We start from the raw sequence: 12,646 nt of genomic DNA, 5'->3' as shown, positions 1-12,646 counted from the left end.
AGGTTTCTTTCATGGTTTGTGGTTTCCATGGTGATTGGGGGATGTAAATAATGAATGTGAGCTTGCCCTCTGATGGAGGGGTGTGGGGAAGCCCACTGTCATCCTATTGACAGCTGCTCTGCTTATAGTATAGCCTCAATGAAACACCCCCCATCCCCCACACACACCCCAGGTTATCAGAGTCTGGGTCTTTGGGCCCTCACCCTGTGCATCCTGCTTTACTGCACAGCGTCATGTTGTTGATTTCACAACGCCACACAGCCCCAAAACTACCATGGGAACGTCCAGAAGAGAGACGCTGGTCCTCTCACATGCCGGACATGACTGTGCGCAGCTGGGCTACCCAGGATCCTCTGGGAGCTCTAAAGGTTCTGACCATCTAATTTCTGCATCCCCCAGAGCTCTGAGATTAATATGTTTACCCACTGTGCTTGGCAGGCCTGCCTCAGACGGTTCTGGGAAGAGCTGTGTGCGAGGGTCTTTAAAAGGCCTCTGAATAGAGACGTGCTGCTCTGGTCCTCCAGTCTCTCCAGCCCTGATCTGATTAGAACATTTGATATCCAATGTCTGTTTATGGTGATAATACAATTTAGCCTGTAAGATGAAAGCACGGCATTCCTGGTAGCAGTTCAGGCACTGGGAGTTTTCCATGGTATATGCTGCTGGCTGTTTCAGATGGGGTGGAAGAATGAAGCTATTATCAGTGAAAAAGATACTCTTAAAGGAAGCTACTTACTTATGAAAGGAGAAAATATGGATATGGAGAAGCTGGAATGGAATGAAAGTCATAAATGTATAATATACCCTGTTTTTCCAAGCAGCTATTGGACTAAATGGAGAACACTGGATATTATTGTTGTGCTGGAAGTTGATGGGTAGTGTCTGTGCTTCATAAATGCCAGCATTCATCACCAGAATAGAACACACACTGTCAAGCAACCATTTTGCCACAGTGATGTCCACAGCTATTGATACTTCTGAGTCTGGTGTTGTCTTCTTCATGTGATCGTGACTTTTTGGAGGCTGCCCAGCTTTTTGGATTGCTCTTGCCTCCTGTCTGTTAATAACTACTATATATGAATGTGGATGACTTCACTAATATGTATTTAAGTCAATGGTGGCCAAAAAAGACTAAGACTGAAAATAAAAGCATTTCTCATTGAAACATTCATGTTATTCACATTTGGTGTGATTGTGCTGTAGCTCCCAGGTGTGAATGTGTGCAACTGTATGAATGGGGAACAGGGTGTTGCTGGAAAAGAGAAAGTGTGCTCAGTCGACTTTCCCTGGATAAATAAAGGAATATTATATACATAATAATATTATATATACATACAATATACATACTGTATATAACAGCCATTCAGCCATCTACCTTCACTGAGGGGCCGACCTCCCCACTAGAGGGAAGTGTAGATCCAAGGTTTGGCCTTGTCAGAGGTTGATTGACGTGTGAGTTCTCAGGTCTTCATTCTTTGGATTTCAGTTGGAAGGAGTTTCAGTTTTCTAATCACACCCTGGCTTTCTGCTTTTCAAAATTCCCATTGTTATTTCTTTTGATTGGATAAAAAAAGTCAAAAACAATGATAATGATAATTATTATCATCATCATCATCATCATCATCATCATCATCATCATCATCATCATAATCATAATACCATTATTGTTAAATGTTCTAAATTACAGAGGTGGAAAATGTGGCAGAGGATTAGGGCCACATGTGAAAAAATGTAACTCAGAATTCTGATTCTGACTTTATTCTAAGAATTCTGACTTTAAACTCAGAATTCTGGCTTTATTCTCAGAATTCTGAGATTCTGGCTTTATTCTCAGAATTCTGACTTAAACTCAGAATTCTGACTTAAACTCAGAATTCTGACTTCAATCTCAGAATTCTGAGATTGATCTCAGAACTCAAAGTAATTGTTCACATGTGGGCCTAATTAATCCTCTTCCATAGAAAAAGGGGTGAACATTTTTAAACTGATATAAAAAGGACCACAGCTATAACTCCACACACCTCCCAACAATGAAAGCATGAAAGCAGCGCAGTGATGAGTCGACACATCCTTGTCATGTTTTGATGTTTGACCTCTGACCTGGATGCTGTCTCAAGGTGTCCTGTCAGTCTTCAAAGCTGGCTTATCTCCTATGACGCGCCTGCTGGGGTTTTGTAACTGAAACACTTTCTGCTTCCCGTATGAACTATGAAGTTGACACGCCACCTGTCAACACTAATCACCAGACTGGCTTAGCAAGGGGGACCTCCTCTGTCTCTCTCTCTCTCTCTCTCTCTCTCTCTCTCTCTCTCCATCCTCTAAGTTTATTTTCTTTGCAGCCAAAGAGATAATCACAAAAAACACATTTCCTGAATTCTTAATACGAAAGAGTGCACTGCTTTGCTATTTTATATCGTCACGCTTTGATTTGAAAGGGAGAACTCAATTTTAACATCCATTTTAAAACATTAAAAGTGAAATAATTGGGGATTCTGTGAAGACTCACAATATTTCAACTCATTATTTTGCTCCATCATGTCACAGTGGAAAAATCCTACTGATCACTGAATCTTTGGTGTTCCTTTTGCCAGGAATTTATTTTGTGATGGTGAAGTAGTTTCATATTCATTCAGTCAAAGCACAGGAATATTTGTTTTTCTTGTCGGGATACTGTGACTTTGATCCTTACACTCCTTTCTATTGGTTGCTTGTAATCTTGGCAGTCCAGAGATGTAAGATTATTTTAGTTATAGCTTGTTTTGGATAAGAGCATTAGCTAAATACCGAAAAATGTAAATTTAAATGTGTGACATCAGTGCAGAATGTTGCGAAATGTCGAAATTCTACTGCTGAAACTCTTTCATCCAAATCACAGAAAATAAACTGTTTTCAACATTTTTATGTGTACAGTGATATTCTGGATCATTTTTGTAGTACTAAGAAGTTGCCCCAGTCATGTCAGTATCACATCACGTTTACATTCAGCTTCAGGTCTTCAGGTGCAGTAGGAGGCAGCAGGGAGGCTGAGCCTGCATGAAATCAGGCTCAGCCTCTCATATGACGCACTGCAACATCTGATGGCTTTCCCAAGCTGGGGTCATTCAACATGCCAAACACTCCAAGCACATGGCTCTGTGTGCATACTGAAAATAGCTAATAAACACACACATCCCTTTGTAGACAGACAGACTGACCGGCAGACCAGCAGGCAGACAGGCTGACAGAAATACAAATTTGTGAAAGGCAGCCTGCAATGGAGACATGTGAAATAATCCAATCATTTACAGTAAGCCTTGTGCTGCAGATAGTGTATTTGCAACCTGTGAGCTTAAAGATAATGCAGGTCAAGATGGGTCATGAGGTGTGTGAGTGTGGGTGAGGGGGAATGAGCTGGAGGGCCGAGGCATGGCTATGGATATAGCTGAATAGGAAGAATAAAACACAAACAAAGAAACAAACAAAAAAATCATATTTTACAGGAAGTATGTTGTCTTCAGAAACAGACCATAGCCATATATAGCCATCCTGTTCATTCTGAAAATAGGATGTATATATTTGGTGAATGAATATCAGCTTGTTAAGCTTGTTAGCCAGCTGATTAGGGAGATGTTTGGTCAACACTACTCTCTCAAGCCCTTCTTAGCTGGCTTTCAGCAGTGAATATACTGTAGTTTACACTGAGGCAGTGTTCTTAATATTGTACTATATTCTATTGCCATAGACAGACAGAAAAAGGCTGATATAGCATTTACAATACAACCATGCTGGAGCTGAAATTAAACACGATTAATACATTTCCTTTACGCCAAACTTGATTAATCACAACCTTCCTTGTTCCAGTTTTCAGAACGCACAGTGTGCTAAAATGAACTTTCAAGGTACAAAATTAACATGCTTTGAAAATAAACTTTATTCACTTTTTTGAGGCTTCATACAACATGATGCTAATGCACACATAATCATATGTACTGAAAGATATACAGGTGTCATAGTGTCAAACCTGATCACAAAGGTTACATTCATTAATATGTTCTTAGGTTAAAGAGCGTAACAGGTGCATCTGAGAATAGAATACAATAAAATGTTATTTTTTTCTGCTATGTGCAGCCACAAGTCACAATTTCTCTGCTATGGGAAATCTGCGAGACAGGATTTGGAAAGAGAAAACTTAATGCATTTCAATGTTAAGCAAACACAATATGATTAATATTTTGTTGCACACCCAAACAATATCATTTTTATAAACAGTAAAGAGTGGCTTCTTACTCTGCCAGTTGCATAAAGTTTCCTCATGCCACCTTCCTGTGCAGTAAGTGACACATGTGCTGTGGACATTCATCCCTGACTTCTGAGCAGGACAGCAGTGTTTTACTTTATGTAAGCAAGGGACTTAAAAAGGAAAGCCGCGGGGCTCCAACTGGCTTATAACCAAATCCAATTCAGTCAAATCTTCTTACATCTCTCACCCATTTGCCAGGGACATATGTCTGAAATTTTGAAAGCACTACTTGCTAAATGAAAGCAAGAAGTAAGAGACAACAACCTTATATTTGTCACAGAGCATAAAAAACTCAGTTGACAAATATTCATATAATGTGATATAATAATAGTGTATAGACTAGTGTTAATATTCCAAAAAAAATTCCAATTCCAACTGCATCAAATTCACAGTATAAAATTGCTCTCTAGTAACATCTCTATTTTAATATCATGATGCCCAAATCCAGTCTAATTGAGCTAAATATCCTTATTGCATATTAAATATAAATACATGTTATAATAAAATACAGATATATACTCTCCTTTTAATGACTGAAAGTTCCATTCAGTGCCGTTTTTTTATGTTACAAGAACTATATACAAGAATAATGCTAAATGATGGTATTCATAATAAGTATGTACTCAAGACTTGCTTTCAATTCAAATTGCGGTCTGTATCAGGAGTAAGAAGAGTTAAACACTACAGCATATAAAAATAATCAAATTTTTCATATTATGAATGGGATGGTTAAATAATTCTCTGAAATTCTTTCTCTCATGCATATACACATACTGTATAAAATATACATCCAGGCAAACATTCATAAGTGCTTCAGTGGCAGGTCTAGCAGACAGTACACGTCTTTGACTTCCCGCCCTCCTCTGCTGAAAGAGGAACAAACGAGAAAAGACAGTGAGAGAGGGAAGACAATGCAAGTACGGCATGAGCAGAAGAGATGATTTTCAGACAGCGGCACTCACCTTGGTCTCCACCTTCCAGCCTTTTCTTCTCATCTTCAATAGCCTTTAGCTTGGCCTCATGCACGTCCGCCAGCGCTCTCCACTCTGCCCTGTTGTTGTTTAGCCCGGTAAACATGGGGTCGATCTCCTTGTGGAACCGAGAGAACTCCTGCAGACATGCAGCAGGTAAACACAAGCACACAGATACATGCAGATGCACACATGCAGACAAAGAAGGAAGGAGAGAGAGAAAGAGAAGGAGATTGTGTGAAAGATTTCACAGGAAAACAAACCAAGAAATATTGTACAAACTGACCTTTCAACATGATTTCAACTGTATGTTTTGGCTTACCTTGTACACAAAGGAGCAGACGAAATCAATGAAACCACACTGCATCTTGGGTAGTTCTTCAGCATGGTTTCTATCCATCATTGGCTGAGGAAGGAGCAGGAAATTATTATTATGATTTTAAAAGGATTTGTGGAAATCACAACACATACAGTATAGGCAACATCTAAAATAATAGTTTTTAAGCTCTTACAATGGGCTGCTGATCAAGAACCGTCCTTTCCAGGTCTCCCTGCTCCCAAAACTCAGCCGCCACCATCAGAGCGACCTAGAATCAAGAGAACCGATGAGTGGCTGATGGTTTGTAATGAAGTAAGAGTGTGGAAAATCATCGGCCATACTAAGAACTGAACAGACCTTGCTCTGGACCTCCCATGGCTTAGTAATGGCTGACAGATCACAAGCCGTCATCATCATTGCCCTGTGGAAGATCCAACAGTATGCAAGGACATTTTGAATGGCAGATAGTGTAGTATAGCAACGGGGAATGGTATATATGAATTCCTTGATTGGGCGCAGTCATCTGTTGTAAAGCCAGTGAAATGGTCAGACGACAAGACTATTTAAGTGGCTATGTCTCAAGGGGCTGATGAATTATGTATTTACATGATAATCTCCTTCCTGGTTGCATTGTTGGCGATGAAGCCGACCTTTTCCTTCTCATCTGCCATCGGTTCTACGGTTTCCACAAGTTTCTGGAACATTGTCCTCTTCCTGAAAGACAAGGCACAAGGAAGTTACAGGGCATTGGTTCTTTGGTCTTTTCAAAGATCTTTGAAGGTCATGAATAAATAATGTGGGACATATCTCACTCACAGCTAATGCAAACGTTTCTTACTTGAAATAGAGGGCCAGATCAGTGGCAATTATGCAGATTTCAAACAGATGCTGCACCGTCTCAAATTGACGCTTCTGAAGGTTCTGGAAGATGTTGAGGTCCTGTGGACGATAGCGGAAGAAAGACGCCAAAGGTTAGTCATCAGCGTACTTTAGGTCTCTGCCAAAAATCTGCTTACAGTAAATAAAAATTCACAAACAGCTTTTTTGTCTGTTTCAAAACACAAATGGCAAATATATAAAGCTTATAAGCAGAATATTAAAGGACCCACCTCATCCTCCATCAGGGTCTTACTGTACTCAAGATGATGCCGCTCCATAACTGAAGTGCTGTGGAGCTTTGCCAGTGGGGATGCACTCCTGCAAGAAAGTCACCAGGAAAATCTGTACCTCAACATCACTTTTTCTCCCACAGCACATGATCAGTATTTTCCAAAGTTTTATTATTTTTCAGTCATCGAAATGTCAGTCAGTCATCGAAATGTCAGTAATTTCTTCTGAAAATGACCAAGTGGACTCTTACTTTGTCTGATAGAGGTTGTTAGTGCCTCTGTGGTCGATATCATGGCAGAATCCGGCAGCAACCATGGCAAAGGCCTCAAGATCAGAGTAATACTTCTTCAGTTTACCTGTCTGTTGAGGAACAGAGAATCCTGAATTATACATTAGTCCATTGACATAAAAACAATTTGTACATTCCGCTCAGGTCCTGCACAAACAATAATGAATACAAATAATAATAGGGCCCAAAGAGATATCTGACACACCATCAGCAGCGTGAACATGGTTTGGCCAACATTGAAGCCATGCCTCCAGTTGTGGTAGGTGATGTCACGGTATCCCTTGTAAACGGTGTACATCCACCTTGTCAGGATCTGAATGACAGAAGTGAGAAGGCAAAACAGAACTGTGATGATTCTTTGCATTGTCAGTTCAAAAGTGTAGATCATATGCAGAGCCTTGACTCACAACCCATGGACCTCCGGTTACATAGCCAGCTATATCAGCCAGTGTAAAATGCAACATCACATTTAGCATCTGTCATTCCTCCATAGTTACAAACACAAATAACAGATTTTATCTAAAGTTCAGTGAAACCTTGCAGACAGCACTTCTAGAGAAATTGTTACCTTTTTGAACTCATCCAGCTCAAAATGCACTATATCTATATCTATATCTAAAACTATATCTGGTGGTCTGTTCAGTATATTACAGGTAGTGTGCTGCCCAAACAGGCAGACGTCAGGCAGAGTATAATGAATCCAGGCAGGTTTCCTAACTATACTGTACCTCGGCTGGGACTTTGAACTTCTCCACCACCCCCAGCTCGAAGAAGCAGCGGATGCCGCACTTGATGAGCTCGAACTCTGACAGGGGGAAGTCACTGAAGCGGAACTCCAGCAGCTCCACGTTCTTGGCCTCTGGGATGTTGGCCCTCTGCACATTGGAAAAACAGACCAAACAGTCAGGATAGCTTCACTAACAAAATATGACTTTTTCTGTGACATGTCCTGAGGTCATGGCTCTGTCGTTAAGATAGAGGAGAGATTATGTCATTATTCCCAAGTACACAAAATCTACATATCACTGATAACAGTATGGGTAGTAGCAATATAGTAAAGGATTAGGCTTATATCTTCACCAGAGCAACATCATCTTACCAACAGTTTGTACATCTCTTTCTGGTCACAGTCCTCCGGTGCGTTGCCAAGCTTCTCTTGAGTGTTCTGTAGGGAAATGAAAGTTAAAATGTAGCTCAATCTCTTAATCTGCTAAACTATGTCCAATAGAACATGTTTCGTATACAGTGTGTACATTCTGACAAGTTTTTCAATCTGGTTGAAACGATGTCGGTGGGGCTTACGAGAACGGTCTGGACGTCACTCAGTGTGGCCTTGGTCTGGTACATGAGCATTTCCTGGGCCACGTTTTTCCTCCACTCCGTCCTGTTCAGTTTGTCGTAGGTGTCACAGTTCAGAGTGGACCAGCCCAGGAACTGGGTCAAGGCCTGGTGATGAGTAGAACAACAAAACAAATGAATTAGATTCATCAACTTCAGGTGAATAATGTAATTTAACTTATTATCTAGTTCTACCACAATGGCTAGAAGTTAATTATCATAATAACAACACTATCTAAATGAAAAAATGGAATATTATTGGTCAATGTAAAATTAAATTGTAAAATGAGACACAAGTGAGTTGAGATAACTGTTCATACTTCTGTAATTTGTTCATCGTTCTCGTCGAATGGTTTGCCATCTTCCCTGTTGAAGAAAGTGGCAATGCCAACTATTTCTTCCTTTTTGTTGACGATAGGGAGGGAGAGGACATTCTTTATCTTCCATCCAGTCTCATCCACCGCCTCTTTCTGCCAAATATCAAGATTATTTTAGTCAACAACAGTCAAGTGTGCCGCATCTGTAAGACAAAATACAGTTAGTGCCAAGTGGGCAATTGTCACTCAAGAGTATCTCACCTGAAATGCGAAGTACTCATCTGCTGAGGCATTCATCATGTTGCAGATCTGGGAAAAGAAAATAAGGCAATACACATGTTTGTAGACGAGTAGATCGATTTTACACAGTATTAAATTGCAGACCATCTATACAACTTTTGCACAAAATAGTGGAATGAATGTGGAACTTACAAATCCATTCTCAGCCACGTATGTTGGCAGTCCACTGACCAGAGCCCAGTGGTCCGCAGGAGGGCCGCTGTGAGAGCAGACAGGAGTGTGTTACTGTACAACATCTCTCAATAGACTGCCAAGCATGCATTCAAAAATTTAAAATAAAGTTGCATCTCAAGGAAGAAGCCTACTTATACAGTATATCTGTCTGAAATGACTGGTTAAGCCATCAGTGCTACAGTGCCTCATGATACTTACGGGATAACTTTAATCTCCTCCTTGCCCTCCAACAGGTAATCAATAATCTTGTAGAAGTTGATTTCCTGAATGGAATAACATAAAAGAGTGTCTTTTTTTACATTTTTAAACGTTCACATATTAGTGTACTTTGTAGGGGAGTGGCAATAATGTTACGATAACAATCCCAGGCATGGGCTTACTCTGCCATCAGGTGTCTTTGGGCCTTTGTATGCCTCCTGCTCTCCTAGTTTGATTGCCCACTCATCAAAGAATTCCTGGTGAAGAAAAGGCCAAAATCATGATGACATGCACTGCACTACATAATCAATATAAATGCACGAGTGTTGCAGCACATGCAGCTGCAGATAAATTTCAGACTCATGAAAATGTTGCTAGCGTGTGTGGAACAACTTGTGAAATCTGCATGTAGCAACTAAGTGCTGCCAGTGCTACAGTTTTAAACTTTCTCTGATTTTGTGAAACGCACCTTGTCTTTGGTCATGTCCAAGAGTCCCACAGAGTATCTCTCACACTTGAGATATTGCCTTACTGTGTACAAAGCTTTGTGAAACTGTCTCTCAATATCCGTCAACTCCTCAAACACTTTGCTGGCTGACCACAGCATAACCTATGATGAGGAAAAGAATCATTGCTTTGGTTTTGACAGAAGCCTCAGAAGTCATTTATCATTCCATTTATTTCATTAAGAGATTCAGAAAATGAAGAAAACAATTGGAATACTTTATTTTTTAATAACCAGACCTGAGAAGTGGACTTTTTTTTATTGTGTTTTATTTACCTGGCTTCTCCTGGACTCTACATCCCACATGTAAGCAGTGTGAGCCTGGAGAACGACCACAGCGGCAAAGTTCACATATTTATTGAAAAGCTGGAGAAAATGAGGGAAAAAACATATTGTTTCATTAGACACATTCATATTTTTCCAATCAATACCCTTGAATGACAATAAATATACAATCATTTTCTGGGACAAAAGTTTCTGGGAACACTTCATAGTGAACTGGATGACTCCTAGAAGCAATGTCACACAGTGGCCTATGAAGAATAAATAACCATCTGAGTTTCTCCTCCCTAACTGGATTATGAGTTGAACTGTCATAACGGTGACCCAAAGTACCAGGTCAAGCCTCTAAATATATGGGTCAGAGACAGGAAGCTGATGGGATAAAGCTGGCAATTTTACAAGTCAAGATAAGTATGTGACCTTTGTAAAGGGTCTGTCTCGGTCTACTACTTTGACAATGCATGTAATCCTGCAACCATGATAAGGGCTATTGCAGCCAAAACATGTTGGTTATAATAATACAGCGTTGTCAGATTGTTCCCCAAGAGCAGCTGAGTTGTTTTCATTCCTTCTGTCTACTACCTCAACATCCAGTGATAGACTACCAGATGCACTGACACCCTGCAACCTTAAAGCCATATTTTCAGTTTCTTAATCCAGTCAAGTTCAGTCCCTGCACTTGATTGTGTTTATGAGTAATTTTGGCAAAAACACAAATATAAATGCCAATGGGTAGGACCAGCAACTATGCAAACCTGGCATAAAAAGAAGCACCCCGCCCACTCACCTCCTGATCACTCTTTGAGAATTCATTAGCACCTTGCTTGTTGAGTGCCATCACAACACCGATGGGCTCCTTTCCACTTAAAATGGGAGCAGTCATCATGCATTTGGTGGTATATTTGGTCTGCTTGTCCACAAAGTCACTGAAATGAGAGTCCTGAAAATAACAAAGAAAAACCACAAGAGAATGGTTAAAGTTCATGCTTTAATACACTGACCACAAAGATCAATGAAGGTTCACAGTGTATGAAAAACACCCTCAAAATGTGTTTCTAGTACAGATCAACACTCAGTTCATGCAAATGGATTAGTAGCACTATTCATGTTGGGATATAATACGGTCTGAATCATGAAAATTTGTGTTCCTTCATCAATATACATTCATTAGTACAGAGAGACTGTGTTTAGGGTTTACTGAGACAGAATTACAAGATGAATTCATGTTTACTTAAATGCCTCATCTCAAATACAGCATGGGATGCAATTACTGCAAGGGATACAACTTGGCCTGAGCACAACTGATGTTTCTTATCTCTACATGCACATTTTGTTTGACCATACACTGGAACTAAACAAGTGATTTTCTTTCTAACCTAACTGTTGTGGTACTTGTATTGTTGATTCATTTCATATAAATGTAGTATTAAATGATCATCTCATTCAATTTCACATTGACATTAGCTCACCTTCTTCACATCTGCGATATTCTGAGGCTTCTTGGAGTGTGCCGTCCACCCAACAATGCCCATGTCAGTGGGAAACACAATCTCTATATTGGGGTTCACTAGATTTTTGTCAAACGGACTGGTGGGCGTTATATCAAAGAGGAGAGTGGACAGCTCAGGTGTGCCGTTCCGGGACCTGCAGGCAAAGTAGCTGCAGCGGTCAGCCTGGATCAGCAGAGCAATCCTCTGGAGAACTTTGTGCAATGCTTTTTCCATTGGGTTGGTGCCCTGCAGCTCCTTGACAAGCTCAAACATGAACTCAGCCTCCTGGATGGAAGTGACATCCTTGTAAGAGGCCGGGTCTTTCACCTGGACCTGGTTATTAAAGGCAGCAGTGATCACATCTGCCTTGACTTTCTTTTCGTAGTACTCCTTAGCAAACTGCGGGTTGTTGTCAAGGAACTTCTCAACACTGTCTTTGTCTGCCATTGTGTCCAAGTTTGTATAAATGATCCCTTCTCTAACTGCTCAGAGATGCACTCCTCAGAAGGGTCCAGTTGGATAGAGGAATAGCAGAGCGGTGAAAGTGGTTTCCAGAAGATGTGCCGGTGCAGAGCCTACTGAAGCATCTCCCAGTCTCTTCTATGAGCACAGGACCAAAGCTCCAGCTCCAACCTACTCCCCAGTAACAGAAGGTAGAGAGTGGCTTACTGGGTAAGGGGATCCCATGGGGAACTAATGGCTGTGACGCAAGAGTCATAAACCCCTGAGCTTTCTTAACTTGTAAATCCAGCCGCTTGTCATTTTAGTTGGGCCAATCCCATCACAGGCTGATTTATGGCAATTATGACCTGCACTGTGGCAGAGGGCAGGAGGCAAGAAATCAAGACTGCACTTACACCTTGGGATTTTCTAAAGCTATGTATAATAACCTGATAACATATTGGGCTCATTATCATTCATATTTTGTAAATGTGCAGTATATACGACTTTGGCAAAGTAGTATCCAGAATATGACTGATTCATGTGGTGTTGAAAAGTATAATGTGGTGTAGGAGGATAAGGATAATACCATAATAATAATACCAGGCAAAGAAGGTCAGGGGAGGCATAGCC

The 12,646-nt window shown here is 40.6% G+C and overlaps 1 protein-coding gene across 1 annotated transcript; it reads right to left on the bottom strand.

Moving 5' to 3' along the window:
• Positions 1-5,104: 5,104 nt before the first annotated feature.
• Positions 5,105-12,019, bottom strand: LOC139640574 (cone cGMP-specific 3',5'-cyclic phosphodiesterase subunit alpha'-like). Its single transcript, XM_071514994.1, has 22 exons — positions 11,552-12,019; positions 10,870-11,022; positions 10,077-10,166; positions 9,765-9,905; positions 9,478-9,552; positions 9,296-9,360; positions 9,056-9,122; positions 8,885-8,932; positions 8,627-8,776; positions 8,271-8,414; positions 8,068-8,133; positions 7,697-7,843; positions 7,174-7,281; positions 6,930-7,039; positions 6,679-6,766; positions 6,408-6,508; positions 6,176-6,283; positions 5,927-5,990; positions 5,763-5,837; positions 5,573-5,656; positions 5,242-5,389; positions 5,105-5,145 (listed from the first exon to the last, which is right to left on the bottom strand). Exons 1-22 carry the CDS (start codon positions 12,017-12,019, stop codon positions 5,105-5,107), a joined length of 2,541 nt encoding a protein of 846 aa, XP_071371095.1.
• Positions 12,020-12,646: the final 627 nt, after the last annotated feature.

This window comes from Centroberyx affinis, unplaced genomic scaffold (genome assembly GCF_046629955.1).
Source record: "Centroberyx affinis isolate AG114_WGS23_722 - 3 ecotype Tasmania unplaced genomic scaffold, CSIRO-AGI_Caff_v1 ptg000004l_1, whole genome shotgun sequence".
In the NCBI taxonomy this organism is placed as follows: domain Eukaryota; kingdom Metazoa; phylum Chordata; class Actinopteri; order Beryciformes; family Berycidae; genus Centroberyx; species Centroberyx affinis.
This window is presented reverse-complemented; position numbering and strand designations above follow the sequence as displayed.

Excerpts from the sequence above, each read along its gene's own strand:
- LOC139640574 (XM_071514994.1), bottom strand. The coding sequence starts at position 12,019 with ATGGCAGACAAAGACAGTGTTGAGAAGTTCCTTGACAACAACCCGCAG. Across the intron at positions 10,167-10,869 it reads TCTCAAAGAGTGATCAGGAG|CTTTTCAATAAATATGTGAA; the intron begins GTGAGTGGGCGG and ends CATTTTCTCCAG. Across the intron at positions 8,933-9,055 it reads ACGTGGCTGAGAATGGATTT|ATCTGCAACATGATGAATGC; the intron begins GTAAGTTCCACA and ends TTCTTTTCCCAG.